This window comes from Brachycentrus maculatus, unplaced genomic scaffold, assembly GCF_059751285.1.
Source record: "Brachycentrus maculatus isolate JH-2025_06_01 unplaced genomic scaffold, ASM5975128v1 h1tg000342l, whole genome shotgun sequence".
Lineage (NCBI taxonomy): Eukaryota > Metazoa > Arthropoda > Insecta > Trichoptera > Brachycentridae > Brachycentrus > Brachycentrus maculatus.
In genome coordinates, this window is record NW_028281091.1 from 195,001 (window position 1) to 220,000 (window position 25,000).

General features: G+C 37.1%; 2 protein-coding genes across 8 annotated transcripts in view; both read right to left on the bottom strand.

Annotated features, from left to right (window-relative positions):
* Nucleotides 1-610, bottom strand: part of kst (spectrin beta chain, non-erythrocytic 5 kst) — a 158,791-nt gene extending 158,181 nt beyond the window's left edge. For 6 of the 7 annotated variants that reach the window (XM_088269217.1, XM_088269216.1, XM_088269215.1 and 3 more), the window contains exon 1: nt 276-413. The gene's annotated coding sequence lies outside the window, so the exon portion shown is untranslated. Of the gene's footprint in view, nt 1-275 lie in introns of all 7 variants that reach the window. The other variant, XM_088269213.1, reaches the window with a different exon arrangement.
* A 7,616-nt stretch (nt 611-8,226) lies between these two features.
* The window catches only part of LOC148303876 (pickpocket protein 28-like), a 17,254-nt gene continuing 480 nt past the window's right edge, over nt 8,227-25,000 (bottom strand). The window contains exons 2-11 of the mRNA XM_088269251.1: nt 23,516-23,632; nt 21,249-21,365; nt 19,043-19,163; nt 16,929-17,059; nt 15,050-15,155; nt 13,760-13,948; nt 13,013-13,103; nt 12,301-12,439; nt 10,133-10,233; nt 8,227-8,506 (exon numbers count right to left, since the gene is read on the bottom strand). Coding sequence (XP_088125377.1) covers nt 8,253-8,506; nt 10,133-10,233; nt 12,301-12,439; nt 13,013-13,103; nt 13,760-13,948; nt 15,050-15,155; nt 16,929-17,059; nt 19,043-19,163; nt 21,249-21,365; nt 23,516-23,632 — 1,366 coding nt within the window. The 3' untranslated portion in view covers nt 8,227-8,252. The remainder of the gene's footprint in view (nt 8,507-10,132; nt 10,234-12,300; nt 12,440-13,012; nt 13,104-13,759; nt 13,949-15,049; nt 15,156-16,928; nt 17,060-19,042; nt 19,164-21,248; nt 21,366-23,515; nt 23,633-25,000) is intronic.

Here is a 25,000-nt window from a genome sequence, read left to right on the forward strand (position 1 = left end):
TCGCGCGCGGCGTATTTGACAATCTGCCACCAAAAAGTCGAGCTGGAAAGAAACACAAACCGGGAAAAAGTAAATAAATGCTTTTATTTTGTATGTAGGTGACTGGAAGGCAACAGCCGAATATCTGAGGCTATGACGGGCCAAAAAATAAGAGAAAAGATATAAAATAAACAAAAAAAACCTCCCAGCGCCCGGGGCGAAATGACCGATGCACAAACCAAAGGTTATATCATGATGTCGTCATCAAAAAAGCCAGAATACAATGCATGACCAACCTGTGAATATGCTATTCCTCTTCGGCTAAAAGTAATCCCAAAAATTTGACACTGTCACAGCCGGCTAGCGAAAACATTCAAATTAGTTTCGGCCCCAACACTTGTTGCTCTGATAAGAACACTTGCGTACGTCACCCATCGCGTGCGCGGCGATATCGCGATATTACAGACTATACTTACAACTAAACTAAACTAAACTTTGAAATTAAAACGAATATTACACATGTATATATCTTTTTAACGTAAATATCGGCTCCACGCGCGTCCGCTCGCCGTCAACGGATCTAGTTTTTTGAAACTTTTTTCTTCACTGCTTGAATTTCTGCGCAGGTGTCACGCGTCGCCGCAAGATGGCGACGGCGCTGTTCTCGCTCGTGATTGGTCCAATTCGCCAACCGCCAAATTTGAGATATTTGACAATACTGTTTTTCAAGTGGGTAGGCAAAGATCATTAACGAATTCGAGTCGAGACGTACTCGTATTTGAGATGTTACTTCGAATAATTTATGCGATAGATATCGCTCACTCCTTTCGACAACGTCATAAATCAAAAATCGTCAATTTTCAGTTGTGCATGTTTTCGGAACGCACAGAAAATGTAGGTACTATATCCCAGCAAAAGCGGCATATTTTTAACTTAATATTTACCCGCTTCAGGGCAGAAAGTGATGTTTTTACATTTTGAAGAAAAGGTATTTTTTAATTATTTTTTTAAACATACTAAATATTTTTCAAATGGAGAAAAAACCTTCAGGTTTTACCTAAAAAGATCTGTTGCACAGTAAAAAGTTTAATAAGTGGCTTGAAATTTATTTTTAATACATTTCATTATATTTTTAAACGGTAAAAACTATCCCCTGAAAAATCAAGTTTTTTTATATACGACGTTGTTGAAAGGAGTGAGCGACATGTGTTTTTTTATATTTCATATACTTCTTTGGAAAATTACATCATTTGTGGCGTCCTTAGTACTGCTGCTAAGAATTGACCTTGCAACGAGATTTCCTGACATATTATTTTTATTTATTTAAACATCATGTACAGAAAAGAAGTAAGTACACTGGCGGGCTTATTGCTAAAAAGGAATATGTTCCGACCAACCAAAAACAGACTAGTGATATTGGTCAAAACGTTTGATACCATATATAGCTGTTTGCCATCAGAGGGTAGATAGTACTTGAACATTTCAAAAAACATAAATTACAAATTGATGATAATAAGGAGGGCAAAGGAAGAAGGGAGTTTAGGGAAGGAGGTGGAGGGAGGAGGTTTGATGGGCAGTTAAGTCATACTAAAATAATAATAAAAATATACAGTGGAACCTCTCATAACGAGTTTAATTCGTTTCAGCATTATACTTGATTGTGTCAAGATTTCCTCGGTCTTCCATATATAAACTACATATAAAGGGTCCGCCAAATAACTTTTTTTTTTTGAAAATGCTATAAAAAAAAAACTTCGTAGCTTCGGCTGTGTGGCACGTAGCGCCGTCCTGTTGAAACCAAATGTTGCCAATATCCTTCTCTTCAATTTTTGTGAACAAAAATCCGTTCAACATGGCCCGATAACGATCGCCATTGACTGTAACGGCCACTCCTTGCTCATTTTCAAAGAAAAATGGCCCAATTATGCCTCTGGACCAAAATCCGAACCAAACAGTGACTCGTTTTGGGTGTACCGGCTTTTCAATGTATGCGTGCGGGTTTTCTGTGCCCCAAATACGACAATTTTGCTTGTTTACATACCCGCCAAGATCAAAATGAGCTTCATCCGAAAAGATGATTTTTTTGGCAAAATCGGCATCTTCTGTAAGTCGATCGCAGGCCCACTCAGCGAAGCGAAAACGCATTGGATGGTCAGTTGGCTTCAACTCCTGAACCAATTGGACTTTGTATGGCGTCATACCAAGGTCTTTATGCAAAATTCGTCTCAATGATGTCTCCGAAATGTTCAATTGTTGAGAACGACGGTGAATTGATGTTGATGGCGCTTCACGCACACTTTCTGCCACAACATCGATATTCTCGGGTGTACGCACTGTTTTTGGCTTTTCACGCTTTGGTTTATCGATGAGGATGCCAGTTTCTTTCACTTTTTTCACAAGATAACGAACATACGGAGCTGACGGTGCTTCTCTTCTTCCAAAAACCGTACGCAATTTTCGCACACATTCTGCAACATTACCATGATTTTCAAAGTAATGTCGCAATATTTCCCAGCGTTGTTCAAGCGTATACACAACCATATTCGCTCAGCGGAAGGATAAAACTAATTATCTGTCAAATCAGACATGAGCTAAGTGTTACCATTCACGAAATAAGCACTAGTTGAAAAAAAAAACTTTAGATGGCGGACCCTTTATAAAAAAACAAAAACATTAAAAAAAAAAATAAAAAAAAAATATATATATATATATATATATATATATATATATATATATATATATACATATATATGTATATATTTATATTTATATATATATATATATATATATATATATATATATATATATATATATATATATATATATATATATATATATATATATATATATATATATATATATATATATATATATATATATATATAATATATATATATATATATATATACATATATATATATATATATATATATATATATATATATATATATATATATATATATATATATATATATATATATATATATATATATATATATATATATATATATATATATATATATATATATATCAGCCCTCCGCTTCAGATACCAGTCCAGGGTAATATTGAATAAATATTGCAGTGAAAAAAAAACCCTTATATTTATTTGACCCCCCCTGGGAATCGAACCCGGGACCTCCAGAACGGTAGCCGTGCTGCTGACCATTACACTTATATTTATATATATTTATATATATATATATATATATATATATATATATATATATATATATATATATATATGTGTAATAAAATACCTAGGTACCTACCTATACATTTTATTAAGTACTTACAAAAAGTACCTACATAAAACAGTTCTACCACCAGATGCCGCATGCGTCGCTCAGAATAAAACAAAAGACTTCCGATAATATTATTAACTGTCAGAATCAGATAGATAGATAGATAGATAGATAGATATAAAAATTATTATAAAGATAAATTAAGAATAAACTTTAATTATAAACTTTAATTACAAAGCAACACATTGTTTATTTTATTATTATACACCCACTTTACATATTATTTACACTTAATTTTCAAAAGGAAAATATTACCACGTTATAAAACGACAATTTTGTTAATTGGAAATGGATTATGAAACATTAGATGTATTAAAACAATTACTACAATATGTTCGGAGTGAGAGAGAAAAATCAGAAGATGATCAAAGAAAACGATTAGAAGATAATCAAAGAAGACGTGGAAATCTAAGAACTAGTGATAAAATTAAAGATAAAAGTCCATGTAAGATTTGTGAAAATTTAAATAAGGGAACTCGATATCACCCTGAAGCAAAGTGCTGGTTTAAAACAAAGGAGGATGATAAGATTAATAATAAAAATGAAGATTTACAAATTACACAGAAACAGTGCTTGAAGAATGAAAATAAAAATAACGTGGAAAAAATTTCTACAAAATATAAAATAAAATATACTCCAGAAAAGAAGAATTTCGAAGCAGATTGTATGAGCAGGAATCCAGTATTAGAATCGAAGGAAAATGCAAATGAACAATTAAAAGTTGTAAATTTGGTTAAATTAGAAGATATTTTAAAAGATCAGAATAAAAATGAAGACATACAAAGAACACAGAAACAGTGCTTGAAAAATGAAAATAAAAATAAAGTAGAAAAAACTTCTACGAAAGATAAAATAAAATATACTCCAGGAAAGAAGAATTTAGAAGTAGATTGTCTAAGCAAGAATCCAGTATTAAACTCGAATGAAAATGCAGATGAACAATTAAAAGTTGTAAATTTGGTTAAATTAGAAGATACTTTAAGAGATCAGAATAAAAATGAAGGAATTCAAAAGAAAAAAACAAATGGATTAAAAAAAAACTGTGTCTACTTTAAAAGGGTCAAGAAGAAGAAAAAAACAAAAAAAAAGAAAGAAAAAAAGAACGGAAAAAAGAAAAAAAAGAAAGAAAGAAAAAAAACAAGAAAGAAAAAAATAAAATAAAAAAAAAAAACTTTATCATATCACTAAACTTATACCAGTCCCTTCACTACAAGAAGATGATCCGGAGGACGAGTGAAAATTTTACTATGAATTTTCATCCCCAAGGGGGGAGATGTAATAAAATACCTAGGTACCTACCTATACATTTTATTAAGTACTTACAAAAAGTACCTACATAAAACAGTTCTACCACCAGATGCCGCATGCGTCGCTCAGAATAAAACAAAAGACTTCCGATAATATTATTAACTGTCAGAATCAGATAGATAGATAGATAGATAGATAGATATAAAAATTATTATAAAGATAAATTAAGAATAAACTTTAATTATAAACTTTAATTACAAAGCAACACATTGTTTATTTTATTATTATACACCCACTTTACATATTATTTACACTTAATTTTCAAAAGGAAAATATTACCACGTTATATATATATATATATATATATATATATATATATATATATATATATATATATATATATATATATATATATATATATATATATATATATATATATATATATATATATATATATATATATATATATATATATATATATATATATATATATATATATATATATATATATATATATATATTTATATATATATATATATATATATATATATATATATATATATATTATATATATATATATATATATATATATATATATATTCTTATTTCAATATCTTGTGAAAGGCCTTATAAATATAAATTCGCTTTTAAATGCCGACACTCACATACTAATATAGTTGTTGGCTTTTTAAGGTGAACGACATATTTAGCGACAAGATAATGATGTGTTATTACAGGCCAATAAATTAATATATCACAGAGAACTAAGGGAGATATGAAGGTTTAAACTTTACATATTTTAATAAAACGAAAAACGGACACCACTATACGTCATTAAATGTTACGTCATTGGGTGTGTTATGGGGCGTATCCCTTTATGTACCTGCTTTATTGTGCTGTAATAGTACGTAGTTTTGTCCGCCTCCGTAGTGTAATGGTCAGCATGCTCGCCTACCGTTCTGGAGGATCCGGGTTCGATTCCCAGGGAGGTTTAAAAAATATAAGTGATTTTTTCACTGTAATATTTATTCAATATTACACTGGACCGGTACCTGAAGTGGAGGGCTGGTCACCTTTCCTTCATGTGTAATCGATCGAGATAACACTGCGTTTATATGAAGCAGTGCCCTATGCACCATTGGGGTGCGGTAAGGGATTTATTATTATTATTTATAGTAGTAGTGTGGATTCGTTTCTGTGACATCATTCGTTGCCAACTTACGAAAACAATCGCATTCATTGTTTTCCCGCATTCACAGTTTATTTCGATAGGTCCCTTTAAAAACGACAGATAGAGGTTTCACTGTATATATATTTAAAGTACCTTCAATTTTATTTGCTACTGCAGATCACTCTAAGATTCCCAATCATCCTAACCAAAGCCACTATTTATAGTAAAATATCTAATACACTATAGTTATTTGGAGGGCGGAAGTATCCCGCGCCCCGCAGTGCTGCTTGCGGTCGGACAGAGAGCAGGCACGGATGTGTGGCGCCATGTGGCACACACGTGTGGCACATGTGGAACTATGTCACCATTATTTGTTGGCAGATGTTTTACAGGGCTACCTACCTCCCAAAGTGTGTCGACTGGCTCGTGCAGTTACTGCCATTTTCACTAAGGAAATGCGTAAAACCAATTGATAGTTTGTTTTTTTTTTTAATTACCTAGCGTCCAAGTGACTCTGAAATCTTGCTACGGCTTATGCAACGCCGTTTATCATGTCCCTACTCAGGCTTCAACTTTATAAGTTTCATAGCCTACACCTACTCGTGAGTGGATTTACTCTTTATGTTTAAAGTTACCATAATTTCATGTAATTCATGAGTGAAAATTCTAGGCGAAAACACTCGCTACCAAATGATAGTGAGCGATATCGCTCACTCCTTTCAAGAACGTCATAAATCAAAAAAAGAACGTTTTTAAAGTTTAAAAATATAATACAATGTATTAAAAATAAATATCAAGCCACTTATTGAACTTTTTACTGTGCAACAGATCTTTTTAGGTAAAACCTAAAGGTTTTTTTCCATTTGAAGAATATTAAGTATATTTTTAAAAAATAATTAAACAATACCTTTCCTTCAAAATGCAAAAACAACACTTTCTGCCCTGTAGCGGGTAAATATTATGTTAAAACTATGCCTCTTTTGCTGGGATATAGGGCATTCCGAAAATATGCACAACTGAAAATTGACGATTTTTGATTTATGACGTTCTTGAAAGGAGTGAGCGATATGTCATCTTTGACGCTCGACGTATGGATTTCCATATATTTATTTTTCTATATACCAAACCTTGAGGCAAATTGGGGAAAACCTATAAGGTTCATATGGTATGAATTGTGACAGTTACAACATTTTGAGTGTGTCCAAATACTTGTTCACAAAATCTGCATTATCTTCAATTACAGGAGTTATTTTCATATTATTTTTTGACATCTCATCAAAGATGAAGAAAAATATGGAAGTCTGGGCATTAATGAGGCTGAGGACCGTCATAGGCTGGTTTAAGTAATAACTTTACACACGTGTAGCATTCACCAATTCTACCCATTATTGACAACCACACTACTCAAAATTTTGGAATTTCCATATATATGAACCAATTTTAAAACATTGTTCTTGAATCAATAGAACTTGACTAGAGAACCCAGACTTCCATGTTCTTCTTCTTTCTTCAACGTCCTAAAGAAGAGGTTTTTTGTGGCACAATATTTACTAAGTAAAACTTAAAATTAAAATAGATTAATTTTTCATTAATTTTTTACCTCATCAGGATACTGTATAATTCACTCTATGTATGATTCCACACTCTTCTTCGTCTCAAAAAGACACACACAAAAAGTTGTGACTAGTATATTTATTAATCGATTATTATATGGCGATCAGATCAATCAGAACGTAAAATCTGACGTTGTCAAAAGTCTGCGTAATCGTAATATATCACTAGGACGTGGAGGAAGCGAGGAGTGTGTGTCAGGACAGAAGAGTGTGGCGTTCCATCCTCTCTGCCCACGTGGCGAAACGGCGTGACGGTAGTAATAGTAGCAGTAGTAGTTTAAATATTAACATTACATATAAATCTTGGAAAATATATTTTTTTTAAATACTATTGCACCATTAACTATATAAAACATTAAACCTTGAGTGTAAGTCCCTCTCCAAGCACAAGAGCTCAGCCTCTTTTTTGGAGAGGCACAGCGAATCTAAAACTATAAGTTTGCCATATCGCTCACTCCTTTCAAGAACGTCATAAATCAAAAATCGTCAATTTTCAGTTGTGCATGTGGCTTGATATTTATTTTTAGTAAATTGTACTATATTTTAAAACTTTAAAAACGTTCTCCTGAAAAATCAAGTTTATTGATTCATGACGTTCTTGAAAGGAGTGAGCGATATGTAACAATGTTTAGAAAATGTATTATGTTGTACTAAAAAATATAACAATATTAAATAATACAAAAATTAAAATATGGCCCCAAGAATCAAATTAAAAAGTGATGAAGGTTACACCTCTCTCGAGAGGCATTTCAGCAGGTCAACCACGGCTATCCAAACTCAAAACACAGTAAGGGACATTTTTTCACTGTACATTTTTTTTTGCATTTTTGCCTAAGTACATTCTACTTAGCCCGAAAATGCAAAAAAAACGTACTACTATAAAAAAAGTCCCTTAATGTGTTTTAAGTTTGGACAGCCGACCACCCTTCCCGCAGCCATCACCAACGGTAAGCTGGCGCTGCACTCGCATCCACATGGTCTGGCCTTGCCTTCTTGAACACGAAGACTTCCCGGCCTGTATCGCTTCCGTTGCTTGTCTGAATCTTGTTCGATAGACCCTTGCTGGCGTTCTTTTTGGCAAACCGCAGGCCATCCGCTCCCATGATGAGCCGCTTGAGGATGAAGTAGACGATTTCCACTCCGCTTAGGAAACTGCACCCTAGAAATAGGCCAGCAGCTCCTCCGAAGGAAACTGAAATCAGAACCATCAAATTGTCAATCCGATTCGCGGTTTGTATGAGTTGATTCTCTCAATTCTTGATATAACATGTCCAATTCGTAAGAGTTGGTTCCCAATTCTCGATATAACATGCCCAATTCGTAAGATTTGGTTCCCAATTCTCGATATAACATACCCAATTCGTAAGATTTGGTTCCCAATTCTTGATATTACATGTCCAATTCGTAAGAGTTGGTTCACTGCTCTTGATGTTATATGTCTTGGCTACCAATTCTTAATATAACATACCCAATTCGTAAAACTTAATTCGCTTTTTTTATATGGCATGTCCAATTCGTAAGAGTTGGTTCGCAATTCTTGATATAACATGTCCAATTCGTAAGAGTTGGTTCCCAATTCTCGATATAACATGTCCAATTCGTAAGAGTTGGTTCCCAATTCTTGATATTACATGCCCAATTCGTAAGATTTGGTTCCCAATTCTTGATATTACATGTCCAATTCGTAAGAGTTGGTTTCCAATTATTGATATTACATGTCCAATTCGTAAGAGTTGGTTCCCAATTCTTGATATTACATGTCCAATTCGTAAGAGTTGGTTCCCAATTCTTGATATTACATGTCCAATTCGTAAGAGTTGGTTCCCAATTCTCGATATAACATGTCCAATTCGTAAGAGTTGGTTCCCAATTCTCGATATAACATGCCCAATTCGTAAGATTTGGTTCCCAATTCTTGATATTACATGTCCGATTCGTAAGAGTTGGTTCCCAATTATTGATATTACATGTCCAATTCGTAAGAGTTGGTTCCCAATTCTTGATATTACATGCCCAATTCGTAAGATTTGGTTCCCAATTCTTGATATTACATGTCCAATTCGTAAGGGTTGGTTTCCAATTATTGATATTACATGTCCAATTCGTAAGAGTTGGTTCCCAATTATTGATATTACATGTCCGATTCGTAAGAGTTGGTTCCCAATTCTTTATATAACATGTCCAATTCGAAAGAGCTGGATCCCAATTCTTGATATTACATGTCCAATTCGTAAGAGTTGGTTCCCAATTCATTGATATAACATGTCCAATTCGTAAGAGTTGGTTCCCAATTCTTGATACTACAAGTCCAATTCGTAAGAGTTAGTTCCCAATTCTTGATACTACATATCCAATTCGTATGAGTTGGTTCCCAATTCTTGATACTACATGTCCAATTCGTAAGAGTTGGTTCCCAATTCTTGATATTATAACATGTCCAATGCGTAAGAGTTGGTTCCCAATCGATGAGACTGAATACCCGATTCGTAAGAGTTAAAAGTGTCTACCTAATTGGTTAGATTTGATCCCTATTTATGATGTTAAATTACCAATTCGTAAAAGTTGGTTCCCAGTTCGTATGATATGATTCCCAATCCATGAGATTGGTTACCCGATTCGTGATATATATGTATTTCCAAAGTAATGATACTCAATTTCCAATCCGAAAGAGTTGGTTCCCAATTCGTGAGAGTAAATGCTCAATACGTAAGAGTTGGTTCCCAATTCATGAGAGTGAATGCCTAAGTCGTAAGAGCCGATAGCTGAGTCCCGACACTGCTAAATACTTAAAATAATTCTCAATAGAAAAGCTTCTTACCTACTAAATCTTCGAAGTAAAACAGAATCTGCCTGCTGTATCGCGACCGCGGCGGGAGAATGAACACCTTCAGAGCTGACTGGTACTTGAATGGGCCGGTCCTTAGGGAAAATAACATGAAATGTAACACTTATTAAATTTACTTGTTACAATTCGTTATATTAAAACGATAAAAGACGCATTGTGACAAAATCGACATTAGTTGTATCAAGGTCAGCATGAGTTGTAACAAGGTCAACATGAGTTGTAACAAGGTCAACATGAGTTGTAACAAGGTCAACATGAGTTGTTACAAGGTCAACATGAGTTGTGACAAGGTCAACATGAATTGTAACAAGGTCAACATGAGTTGTTCAAAAATTAACATCCATGTGAATTAACCAACTAAACATAGCGCCGCTTCACAGCAGGGGTAACCAGAGAGTTTAGAACGCCATACGACCCTGTCTTTGCCAACATTCTTTGCCTCTTTCACATTTATGCATCTCCTCATGCATGCCCGACGATAATTTCGACTATATTCGACGATATTATTAAAATTATTATTTTTATTATTATTTTATTATTATTATTGTTATTGTTCTTATTATTATTATTGTTATTGTTCTTATTATTCTTCTTCTCCGTCTTAATCCTCATTGCTGAGGGCTGTGACCCTTGCAGAAGCAATGACTCTTCTCCAGTTATCCCTTCACTGCGCTGCACGTAGCGCTCCAACCGCCTTAACTCCATCGGTCCACCGTGTGGGGATCTTCCTCTCCCTCTCTTTCCCTCCAGGCTACCGATCACAACTAGTCGTTCCAGGCTATCCTCGTTGCCACGCGCAACGTGTCCAAAGAACTGGAAAATCCGTCGGGTACAGATATTACAGAGATCTTATTATTATTACTATTTTATTGTTAATATTATTATTATTGTAAAAACTAACTATCTAACCATCACGCCGGTTCCCCGCAGGAGTAGGCAGAGAGAAAAGAACGCCACACCACTCTGTCTTTGCAAACATTATTCGCCTCTTCCACGTTCATGCATCTCCTCATACATCTCCTCATTATTATTATAATAATTTTTTTTATTATGGCTATTTCTACTATTTTTGATTGATAAAGACATAGAAAGGAGAGTGAATGCTGGGAATAGAGTGAAAGGTGCACTAAAATCAGTTTTAGCAAATAAAAATCTATCAGCGGAAGCTAAACTGGCAGTACACAATGGAGTTCTGGTTCCAACCCTTATGTATGGAAGCGAAGCATGGAGTTGGCAAAAGAAGGATGAAAGCAGACTGAATGCAGTCGAAATGCGATCCCTCAGACGAATGTGTGGCAGAACGATGTTTGATAGATGTTCGAATGATGAAATAAGGAAAGAATGTAAGGCTGAGATAAGCATTATCGATAAAATTAAGAAAGGTGTGTTGAGATGGTTTGGACATGTGGAGCGTATGAGTGAAGAAAGAACGGTTAAACAAATTTATGGGGCGAATGTAATTGGAAAAAGAAGCAGAGGACGACCGAGGAAAACTTGGCACAATCGGGTATGTCAAATACTTGAAAGCGGCCGGGTCAGGAGTCGTAATAATCGTCGGGTATGTATGAGGAGATGCATGAATGTAGAAGAGGCAAAGAACGTTTGCAAAGACAGAGTGGTGTGGCGTTGGATTCTCTCTGCCTACCCCTGCGGAGCGGAGGCGAAGCGGCGTGATGGTTAGTTAGTTAGTTAGTTTTTTATTATTACCATTATTATCATTTTATTATTATTATATAACCAAATACAGACTAGTGATATTGGTCAAAACGACGTTTGATACCATATATAGCTGTTTGCAATCAGAGGGTAGATAGTGCTTGAACAGTTAAAAAAACATAAATTACAAATTGATGATAATAATGAGGGCAAAGGAAGAAGGGAGTTTAGGGAAGGAGGTAGAGGGAGGAGGTTTGATGGGCAGTTAGGGTACTAATGATAGATAGTAATGTCTCAGACGTTTCTTGCAAGTTATTAGAGAAGGTGCATTTGTTTACGCGGAGATGTAATTCATTCCATAGTCTGGCCGCTTGGACAGAGAAGGAATCACTGAAGAATGATGTGTTATGGCGAGGAATGGAAGTGTCCTTTCTTGGGAATAGCAAAGTGATAGTCCAGACCATTCTAAGAAAATAAAGACATACAGATCGGACATTTTCTTGCTGACGAGTTCGTACGTGGCATCCTCGCAGTGCGGTAGGCAGGTACAGCCAGATAGCTTCAGCAGGTCCTGTTTCCTGCGAGCCAGGCACGCCAATCCCGATGGACCGCACGGTTTGCCGGCTGAAAACATACGTAGATAGATGAAACAAGGTAAAGGTTTTATTTCAGAAAACATAGATGAAAGAAGCTAAAGGTTTTATAACAGAAAACATAGATGAAACAAGCTAAAGGCATTATTTCGGAAAACATGGATGAAAGAAGCTAAAGGTTTAATTTAAGAAACCATAAGTGAAACAAGCTGAAGGTTTTATTTCAGAAAATATTGATGAAACAAGCCAATGGTTTTATTTAAGAAAACATAAGTGAAAGAAGCTAAAGATTTTATTTTGGAAAACATCATAGATGAAACAAGCTAAAGGTTTTATTAAGAAAACATAGATGAAAATGGCTAAAGATTAAAATATTTATAACAGGAAACATAGATGAAATAAGCTAAATGTTTTATTTCAGAAAACATGGATGAAAGAAGCTAAAGATTAAAATCTTTATAACAGAAAACATAGATGAAACAAGCTTAAGGTTTAATTTAAGAAAATAGATGAAACAATCTAAAGGTTTTAATTCAGAAAACATAGATGAAATAAGCTAAAGGTTTTATTTATTTATAGGAAAACACGAACAGAACAGACGCACCTTCCTGGAAGTAGAAATGGGGGCGGCAGCCGCACAGGCCGAGCGCGATCCTGTTCCGGCAGCTCCGCCGGCAGATGCTGCCGCTGTACACCTGCGGCCGGGAGACGAGCGTCACCAGGGGGGGAGACGGTGAGGGGGGTCGAACGATGATGATGACGAAATAATGAAGAATAGAGACGTGGGTGAAACAATGATGATGTAGGGTGGAACGAAGATGACATAGGGTGGGGCGATGATGACGTAGGGTGGAACAATGATGACGTAAAGTGGAACAATAATGACGTAGAATGTAACAATGGTGACGTAGGGTAAAACCATTATGACGTTGGTGTTAAAAGCAAATGTGACAACGTGGAACTACGAAGACGTAGGGTGGTACAATGATGACGTAGTGTGGAACCATGATTACGTAGGTTTTAAACAAAGATGACGAAAGGTGGAACGAAGATGACCTAGGATGGAACAAGAATGACGTAGGGTAGAACAATAAAGACGAAGGGTGGAACAATGATCCACCCTTCGTCCACCTACGTGAACAATCACGTGTGTTTTGAACAAAAATGACGTAAAACAACGATGACCTAGGGTTGAACAATAATGACGTAGGTTTTGAACAAAGATGACGCAGGGAGGAACAATGATGATGTATGGTGGAACAACGATGACGTTGGGTAGAACAAAGATGACGTTGATTATGAGCAAAGATGCATAGGGTAGAACGAAGATCACCCCTTTCGGCTCGCCTACCTGATACCTGTCCGAGGTGGCCTCCTCGTGGTACCTGCAGCTGCGGCGCTCCACGGACAGCAGGCGCACGTCCCGCGCCGCCTTGGTCTCCAGCGCCTTCCACTGCAGGTCGAGCGCCTTGCCCGGCAGCAGGAGGGTCGCCTTCTCCGAGCTCAGGTCGGCCAGGTCGTACGGGGAGTGCGCGTAGTACTGCAGACCGACAAGGCGACACCTACACCGTCATGCAATGCACACATCGCTCACTCTTCTCAACGACGTCATATATCAAAAAACTTGATTTTTCAGGAGATCGTTTTTAAAGTTTAAAAATATAATGAAATGTATTAAAAATAAATATCAAGCCACTTATACTTTTTACCATGCAACAGATCTTTTTTAGTTAAAACCTGAATGTTTTTTCTCCATTAGAAAAATATTAAGTATATTTAAAAAAATAATTAAACAATACCTTTCTTCAAAAAGCAAAAACAACACTTTCTGCCCTGTAGCGGGTAAATATTAAGTTAAAAATATGAAGTTTTTGCTGGGATATAGTACATTTTCTGGGCATTCTTTTGGAATGTTTTCTTTCATTCTTTCGGAATGTTTTCGACATGCACAACAGAAAATTGAAGATTTTTGATTTATGACGTCCTTGAAAGGAGTGAGCTATATATCACCCAATTTTTCCAATAACATTCGCCTCATAAATTTGTTTTATTTGTGTGACATTGTAACATTGTAATATTGGTCTTGAGAGTTGTCATTCACAGAGAAGTATGCATGAAAGTTGTACATGACAGTTCATGATAGTGGCTGGTGTTACCGTAAGAGTTATGGTGTTAGTTAGTGACATTGTAACTTTGTAACATTGGTCTTCAGTGTTGTCATTCACAGAGAAGTATGCATGACAGTTCATGATAGTGGCTGGTGTTACCGTAAGAGTGTACCGTATGGTGGTTAGTTAGTTAGTGACATTGTAACATTGTAATATTGGTCTTGAAAGTTGTCATTCACAGAGAAGTGTACATGAAAGATGTACTTGACAGTTCATGAAAGTGGCTGGTGTTACCGTAAGATTTATGGTAGTTAGTTAGTTACTGACATTGTAACATTGTAATATTGGTCTTGAGAGTTGTCATTCACAAAGAAGTGTGCATGAAAGTTGTGCATGACAGTTCATGATAGTGGCTGGTGTTACCGTAAGAGTGATTAGTTAGTTAGTGACATTGTAACATTGTAATATTGGTCTTGAGAGTTGTCATTCACAGAGAAGTATGCATGAAAGATCATGATAGCGGCTGGTGTTACCGTAAGAGTGACGTTGTGGAACTCGACCCTCATGTAGCAAGGATGGGTGGTGTACTGGCAGGACACGATCTCCGTGGACGGCGGGTTGTTCGTGGACTTAGGCAACCTAAGGTTAAAATTGCTGTAAGTTAACTTTTATAGCGATATCCTCTCTTAAAGTCTCTTAGCACAAGCTCTTATGCTATTATTATACGAACGTAAACATGGTCTAAGGATGTCAGATGTAATTCTAAGGACATGTCCTTGTCAGATGGCATTCTAAGGACATGTCCTTGTCAGATGGCATTCTAAGGACATGTCCTTGTCAGGTGGGATTCTAAGGACATGTCCTTGTCAGGTGGCATTCTAAGGACATGTCCTAGTCAGATGGCATTCTAAGGACATGTCCTTGTCAGGTGGCATTCTAAGGACATGTCCTTGTCAGGTGGCATTCTAAGGACACGGCCTTGTCAGATGGCATTCTAAGGACATGTCCTTAGAATGCCACCTGAGAGCATTAACCCCTCGACATCAACAAAATAACCATAGACATCAACAAACAGACATCAATAATTTAGCAATGTTACCAATATTAAAATAACTCCATCGTTTCTGTGACTTCATTCATTGCCAACTTACGAAAATAACGTTTTTTCGAAGGCGAATTTTAGAAAATAAAATGACGAATAAAAATATTAATTAGATCGGCTGTTGAAAGCACTTCACGAGTCATACAGGAGAAAATGACCAAGTGCATTTTTTACAAAAACGTGATCATTGACTATTTGATATCTTACTAGCTTAATATTGCCCTGAAAAACATCCCAAAGGATTCAAACATTGAAGTATAATATATTGACTTATTAAAACTGACTAACTGCATTGGTGTTTATTTTCTTGCCAAGCAAAAGTGACTTAAATGGCCCTCCTGAACATTTCACGTTTTGTTAGTTGGTCACTTTCTCCTGTACGACTACGATATGAAGGTTTAAACTTTACATATTTTAATAAAACGAAAAACGTGCGTTCGCATACGTCATCAGATTTCCGTCATCGAACGTTTTATGACGTCATGTGGTTTATAGAGGTGTAATAGTAGTAGTGTGGATTATTTGTTTACCACTACACTACCATTTGTGTTATACAAATATGAGGGGAAGGGGGGGGGGTGGACCATATACATAAAAAAATAGAGCCGCCAATAATTTAGCAATGCTACCAATATTAAAATAACTCCATCGTTTCTGTGGCGTCACTCATTACCAACTTAGGAAAACAACGTATTTAGGTAAGGCGAATTTTCCACATGAAAATGATGAATGAAAATATTGATTATATCAGCTGTTATAAACACTTCACGAGTCTAATACAATCCTTTATAGGTTGAGTATGTTAAATTAGATATTCCACCCGTCTGACAATGATCCATTCAAACGATGAATGCAGTAAAATGGTGATAGAAAAACGATGGATGCGATCTATTTTTGTATGAAATGAATTGGGGGTAGAAGAAATAAACGATGCATCCGGGAAAATGATTGTTCGAGGAACGATAGATAGAGGTTTCACTGTAAATTCTAATGTGCAAAGGCAAATAGCCGCAAGGAAAAAACAGTAGTTTTGAGATGAATGAGTTTATAGTTAATTTAAAATGATGCTTTTTGCCAAAACATGTATCAAATTAATACAATTTTGCGGCTATTTGGATAGTAAATATATCTCGGTAAAGGAAAGAGATGGACCTTACTTATTACTACGATATGAAAAAAATAAGTTAATCTTGAAAAATGTTAATTTCCAGGGGGGCCTTATGTGATTTCGTGTCTGGGCCATGGGTCTAATGAGTTTGGAAACCCATGGTGTATATTAATGGACAGAAAAATACGTGGAAATTGCATACGTGACCAACTGGTCTCTGGAGACTATGGAGTTGACAGAATGACAGACTCCCATCTCCGTCATGACGTGGATGAAAGACACGTTGATGCTCTTATCGTACCACAGGAGCTTCTCCTCAGTCGGAGGAACGATCTGGAAACCAATCATTAACAGATTAACAGGGTTGGGATGGTTTGGGAAGGATGAGAGTAGACTGGATGCAGTCGGGATGCCATCTCTCAGTGCGGCAAGACCATGTATGGTAGATGTTCCAATGGTGATATAAGGAAAGGGTGCAAGGCTGAGATGAGCACTATCCAGCAAACTAAGGAAGGCGGCTTGGGATGGTTTGGGAAGGATGAGAGTAGACTGGATGCAGTCGGGATGCCGTCTCTCAGTGCGGCAAGACCATGTATGGTAGATGTTCCAAAGGTGATATAAGGAAAGGGTGCAAGGCTGAGATGAGCACTATCCAGCAAACTAAGGAAGGCGGCTTGGGATGGTTTGGGAAGGATGAGAGTAGACTGGATGCAGTCGGGATGCCATCTCTCAGTGCGGCAAGACCATGTATGGTAGATGTTCCAATGGTGATATAAGGAAAGGGTGCAAGGCTGAGATGAGCACTATCCAGCAAACTAAGGAAGGCGGCTTGGGATGGTTTAGGAAGGATGAGAGTAGAGTGGATGCAGTCGGGATGCCATCTCTCAGTGCGGCAAGACCATGTATGGTAGATGTTCCAATGGTGATATAAGGAAAGGGTGCAAGGCTGAGATGAGCATTCAGCAAACTAAGGAAGGCGGCTTGGGATGGTATAGGCGTGTGGAACTAATGAGTGAAGAAAGAAAGAAGAAAATTAATAAAAACAAATTTATGAGGCGAATGTAGTTGGAAATTGGAGCAGAGGTCTTCTGAAGAAAACTCAAAAAGCCATGATCAAGTATTTCAAATACTATTGAACGTTACCAAATTTTTGTTCACAAATTCTAGATTTTACTTAAACTTAGATGAACCATAAAAGTCTGGGTATTTTACATGACTAACGACCTGTGGTAGGCTGGTTTAAGTAATAAACGAGTAAAATTCACCACTCTACCCCTGACTGACAGTCACATTGTTAAAATTTCGGTAATATTCTAAATCAAACAGAACATCTTATTCAGCAAACATTCGCGTCAGTTTGAACATATCGTGGTCATACAGGAGAAAGTGACCAAGTGCATTTTTTTTAAAAACCGTGATCATTGACTATTTGATATCTTACTAGCTTAATATTGCCCTGAAAACATCCCAAAGGATTTTAAACTTGGAAGTATAATATATTGACTTGGTAAAAATGACTAACTGCATTGATGTTTATTTTCTTGCCAAGCAAAACTGACTTGAATGGCCCTCCTGAACATTTTACGTTTTAGTAGTTGGTCACTTTCTCCTGTACGACTACGATATATGGATATATGGATGCTTCAATTTCAAATATCTACTGCGTGCTACGTCGCTGACATCCATGGTTGAAATAAATAAGTCTTCGTGAGTTGAAACCTCCATGAAATGTATGTAAGCTCTTTTCCCAAAAATTTTACATACTAAAAGACGCCTGAATGCCATGGTCAGACACAAATTTCAACCGTAGATATCGCCAGACAAATCGCTCACTCCTTTCAAGAACGTCATAAATCAAAAATCGTCAATTTTCAGTTGTGCATGTTTTCGGAATGCCCAGAAAATGTACTATATCCCAGCAAAAGCGGCATATTTTTAACTTAATATTTACCCGCTACAGGGCAGAAAGTGTTGTTTTTGCATATTGAAGAAAAAGTATTGTTTGATTATTTTTTTTAATAAACTAAATATTTTTCAAATGGAGAAAAAAACCTTCGGGTTTTTACCTAAAAAGATATGTTGCACAGTAAAAAGTTTAATGAGTGGCTTGATATTTATTTTTAATACATTGCGTTATATTTTTAAACTTTAAAAACGTTCTCCTGAAAAATCAAGTTTTTTGATTTATGACGTTCTTGAAAGGAGTGAGCGAAATAGCACACAGTATTCAACCGAGCACAAAAGTCCATTATATCAAGCGTTTGGAAGAGTCACCAAAAACGGTGTTGAAAAATGAACTAATCTACCTAGACTCACTTCTAAGGCCAGTGTGAAGAGATCGAGGCTTTCGATAGTAGGGTCATTCGCGAACTCCTGGAACCCTTCCAAGTTTATGAGGGTCGAACTGCCAAGTACTTCGATGAATTTTGAATAGTACCTGTTCAAAATAAGACAGTATCTTTTAATTATTAATTTTTTTACGAAAATGTTAATAATATTAGTATATAACCACTCACCGAGCTTTTTATGTCTACAGGTTTCGAGACGTACCCGTCTCTTCGTCAGGACAATCACTACTACAACATGCAAGCAATATCTCCCTTCACCACCATAGCACCATTTCATAATAAAAAATTATAAACCATATCCGCTGGAGCATATGGAGTCCACAAACTGTCTCCAGGCTTTTCTGTCAGCTGCCAGCAGCTCCCAAGGGAGCTGCTGGCAGCTGATCTGACTTGGGAGGATGCAAGCATCCTCCCAAGTCAGATCCGCGTCCCGAAGTTCTGACGAGAACTGCCGACGAATTGTCAGCAGTGGTCGGGAACCTGATGCCTTGTAAAGGAGGCAAGCTTGATGGCGACTCTCGGGAGGCATGCGGAGTACATGGCCAAGCCAACTGAATCGCCTTTTCTCGACGACAGTTGTGACCAAGATTTGCTGCGTCCTACGCCTTATCTCTTCATTCCTCACAAAGTCAAACCACCGCACGCCTAAGATTCTCCGCAGACACCTATTCTCAAAGGTTAGTACACGGCTGCTCTGGCCCCTTGTAAGGTGCCATGTTTCACAGCCGTATAAGAGAACAGGAGCAATGCAGCACCATTTACACGCTCAAAACTACACAAACTGTTTAAGAATTCACAAAATTGTGTTTTTTGGTCGACCCGAAGACCAACAGGCACTAAAGTTTTCACCACAGACATGCGTTACGAGCCGAAGTCAAACATGCAATAAGGTTAAACGTTTTGAGTGTGTCCAAATACTTGTTCACAAAATCTGGATTATCTCCAATTACAGGAGTTATTTTCATATTATTTTTTGACATCTCATCAAAGATGAAGAAGAATATGGAAGTCTGGGCATTTACGGGGCTGACGACCGTCATCGGCTGGTTTGAGTGATCACTTTACACACGTGTAACATTCACCAATTCTACCCATTATTGACAACCACACTACTCAAATTCTCGGAAGTTCTATATATATGTATGAACCAATTTAGAAACCTTGTTCTTGAATCACTAGAACTTCACTAGAGACATTCTTTGCATCTCACCAATAGATGTCTCTAGTGAAGTTCTAGTGATTCAAGAACAAAGTTTCTAAATTGGTTCATATATATAGAACTTCCAAGAATTTGAGTAGTGTGGTTGTCAATAATGGGTAGAATTGGTGAATGTTACACGTGTGTAAAGTGATCACTTAAACCAGCCTATGACGGTCGTCAGCCCCGTAAATGCCCAGACTTCCATATTCTTCTTCATCTTTGATGAGATGTCAAAAAAATAATAAGTCTAAACGTATTAATACACCAGCTTATATAGGTACTCGTAGGATGAAAGGAGTATATAAGCTGGTAAATCCTGCGAGTATTAATATCCAATTAATATTTTGTCCGCCTCCCTAGTGTAATGGTCAGCATGCTCGGCTACCGTTCTGGAGGTCCCGGGTTCGATTCCCAAGGGGGGGTCAAATAAATAAAAGTGATTTTTTCACTGTAATATTTATTCAATATTACCCTGGACTGGTACCTGAAGCGGAGGGCTGATCACCTTTCCTTCGAGTGTAAACGATCAAGATAACACTGCGTTAATATGAAGCAGTGCCCTATGCACCATTGGGGTGCGGTAAGGGATTTATTTATTATAATATTTATTCAATATTACCCTGGACTGGTACCTGAAGCGGAGGGCTGATCACCTTTCCTTCATGTGTAAACGATCAAGATAACACTGCGTTAATACGAAGCAGTGCCTTATGCACCATTGGGGTGCGGTAAGGGATTTATTTATTATAATATTTATTCAATATTACCCTGGACTGGTACCTGAAGCGGAGGGCTGATCACCTTTCCTTCGTGTGTAAACGATCAAGATAACACTGCGTTCATATGAAGCAGTGCCCTATGCACCATTGGGGTGCGGATAAGGGTTTTATTATTTATTATTATTATTATTAATATCCAAATCTGGACATCGACCAAAAATCGCATGTGTTATGCAAACGCCCAACCTCCTTACCCATACTTATCATCGTCCGGATACACGCCCCAGGTTTTAGCTATGATCTCCTTATGGTCGCTGATGTACTTGACTTCCTGACAGGCCGTGAGGGCCAGAAAAGAATTATTCCAGCTCCTGAAATTGATAAAAACCTATTAACTTTTATTTATTCTACAAAACATTGGATTATTCACCCTACGGATGATATATCTCTCACTCCTTTCAACAACGTCATATATCAAAACACTAGATCACACCATCTAATACACCCTCGATCTTCCCAACTATACCTGCCTCAGCTGCACATATATACCTTCTGATTCCTCCACTCCTGACCCTGGCATACAGTCCTAGCTTCTAGCCATACATGCTGTGTAGACTCTCGGACCTACTCTCCCATACATACTGCTCTAACCATTCTCTATACATGATCACACCATCTAATACACCCTCGATCTTCCCAACTATACCTGCCTCAGCTGCACATATATACCTTCTGATTCCTCCACTCCTGACCCTGGCATACAGTCCTAGCTTATAGCCATACGTGCTGTGTAGACTCTCGGGCCTACTCTCCCATATATACTGCTCTAACCATTCTCTATACATGATCACACCATCTAATACACCCTCGATCTTACCAACTATACCTGCCTCAGCTGCACATATATACCTTCTGATTCCTCCACTCCTGACCCTGGCATACAGTCCTAGCTTCTAGCCATACATGCTGTGTAGACTCTCGGGCCTACTCTCCCATACATACTGCTCCAACCATTCTCTATACATGATCACACCATCTAATACACCCTCGATCTTCCCAACTATACCTGCCTCAGCTGCACATATATACCTTCTGATTCCTCCACTCCTGACCCTGGCATACAGTCCTAGCTTCTAGCCATACATGCTGTGTAGACTCTCGGACCTACTCTCCCATACATACTGCTCTAACCATTCTCTATACATGATCACACCATCTAATACACCCTCGATCTTCCCAACTATACCTGCCTCAGCTGCACATATATACCTTCTGATTCCTCCACTCCTGACCCTGGCATACAGTCCTAGCTTATAGCCATACGTGCTGTGTAGACTCTCGGGCCTACTCTCCCATATATACTGCTCTAACCATTCTCTATACATGATCACACCATCTAATACACCCTCGATCTTCCCAACTATACCTGCCTCAGCTGCACATATATACCTTCTGATTCCTCCACTCCTGACCCTGGCATACAGTCCTAGCTTCTAGCCATACATGCTGCGTAGACTCTCGGGCCTACTCTCCCATACATACTGCTCTAACCATTCTCTATACATGATCACACCATCTAATACACCCTCGATCTTCCCAACTATACCTGCCTCAGCTGCACATATATACCTTATGATTCCCCCACTCCTGACCCTGGCATACAGTCCTAGCTTCTAGCCATACATGCTGCGTAGACTCTCGGGCCTACTCTCCCATACATACTGCTCTAACCATTCTCTATACATGATCACACCATCTAATACACCCTCGATCTTCCCAACTATACCTGCCTCAGCTGCACATATAAACCTTCTGATTCCTCCACTCCTGACCCTGGCATACAGTCCTAGCTTCTAGCCATACATTTTTTTAGATGTGCTATATTTGTGAACATGTTTTTCACACACTCAAAATTTTGAAATTTTTCGATTATATCGTTATGCATCGCATCTTCACATATCGCTCACTCCTTTCAACAACGTCATTTATAAAAAAAACTTGATTTTTCAGGAGATCGTTTTTAAAGTTTAAAAATATAATAAAATGTATTCAAAATAAATATCAAGCCACTTATTGAACTTTTTACTGTGCAACAGATCTTTATAGGTAAAACCTGAAGGTTTTTTCTCCATTTGAAAAATATTTAGTAGATTTAAAAAAATTATTAAACAATACCTTTTCTTCAAAATGCAAAAACAACACATTCTGCCCTGTAGCGGGTAAATATTATGTTAAAAATATGCCGCTTTTGCTGGGATGTAGTACGTTTTTTGGGCATTCCGAAAACATGCACAACTGAAAATTTACGAACTTTGATTTCTGACGTTGTTGAAAGAGTGAGCGATATCTATATTAAAGGGGTCTCAAATACATATAAAACATCTTTAAAAAAAAAATTGAATGAGAAAGATGGAAGTCCGAGCATATCAAGGCTTTTGGCTGGTATTTCGAGGAAAATTACCCAAATTATCATTGTGATTATTATCAAAATTATCATTTTCATTATGTTTGTATAACCTACCTGTAGTCCTTTTCCAAGGCAACTACGGTCGGGCTCGCGTCATAACGATACCACTGTTGCAGGCACAGCAACACTGCACCAACCACCGCTAGAACTGTGGCTATAAACCAACCTAACCTATTAACAAATCGAAAGTTTATTAATAAAAGTACTTCTCGGTATTAAATTATCCAAAATTTACTAAATGACCCGATCGAAAAAACTGACAAAAATTATTTTTATTAAGCTTAAATTTAATTTTATAAATTTAATTTTAACTATAAATTTAAAATTTATTATTTTGTCCGCCTCCGTAGTGTAATGGTCAGCACGCTTGCCTACCGTTCTGGAGGTCCCGGGTTCGATTCCCAGGGGGGTTTAATAAATATAAGTGATTTTTTCACTCTAATATTTATTCAAAATTACACTGGACTGGTACCTGAAGCGGAGGGCTGATCACCTTTCCTTCATGTGTAATCGATCGAGATAACACTGCGTTTATATGAAGCCGCCGTAGTGTAATGGTCAACACGCTCGCCTACCGTTCTGGAGGTCCCGGGTTCGATTCCCAGGGGGGTTTAATAAATATAAGTGATTTTTTCACTCTAATATTTATTCAATATTACACTGGACTGGTACCTGAAGCGGAGGGCTGATCACCTTTCCTTCATGTGTAATCGATCGAGATAACACTGCGTTTATACGAAGCAGTGCCCTATGCACCATTGGGGTGCGGTAAGGGGTTTATTATTATTATTTATTATTATTAACCTTCCCCTCCCGGTGATATGTACTCATATTTACTACAACTCGACTTTGAAAATGAAAATATCAATATAAAATATAATAGATACGGGCTCACAATTTTTGTATTTTCCTCCGTAATATAATCATGTATTACATAAAAGTATTATAATATGAAGTTTTTCATTTGCAGCGACAGAAATAAATAATTTGTGGAAAAATCGGGGATAAAATCACTATTAAACAAACGTTTCCCGGTGTGTGCGTGCGTGCCGTGCCTTGCGTACTTTGTGAAGACCGTCCTCCGCGGCGGTCGTGTCGCTACGCCAGCTATTGCGTCTACTTGCGATGTACTTTTTTTCTCGTTTTCAGATACTTACCAGAGCCAACATTACAAATCTGCTACATTTCAACTCCAGCTATGGTCAATAAAAGCAAAATTTAAGAATATTCACATTTTTTCCGTTTTTAAACCACATTCTCATATGGTGCACAAAATACATATCACCGGAGCGGGCGGAAGTTTTAAAAATCGTAAGGGAAGAGTTAAAAAACTAAGTTAAACAAATCTCTATTAAATTCTGTTTTTTTTTGCCTCAAAAACTCTGCAATTCGTTCCCTACCTACCCCTGCGGGGAAGCGACGTGATGGTTAGTTAGTTAGTTATCCTCACCCGATGGTGCATAGGGCACTGCATCATATAAACGCAGTGTTATCTTGATCATTTGCCCATGAAGAAAAGGTGATCAGCCCCACGCCTCA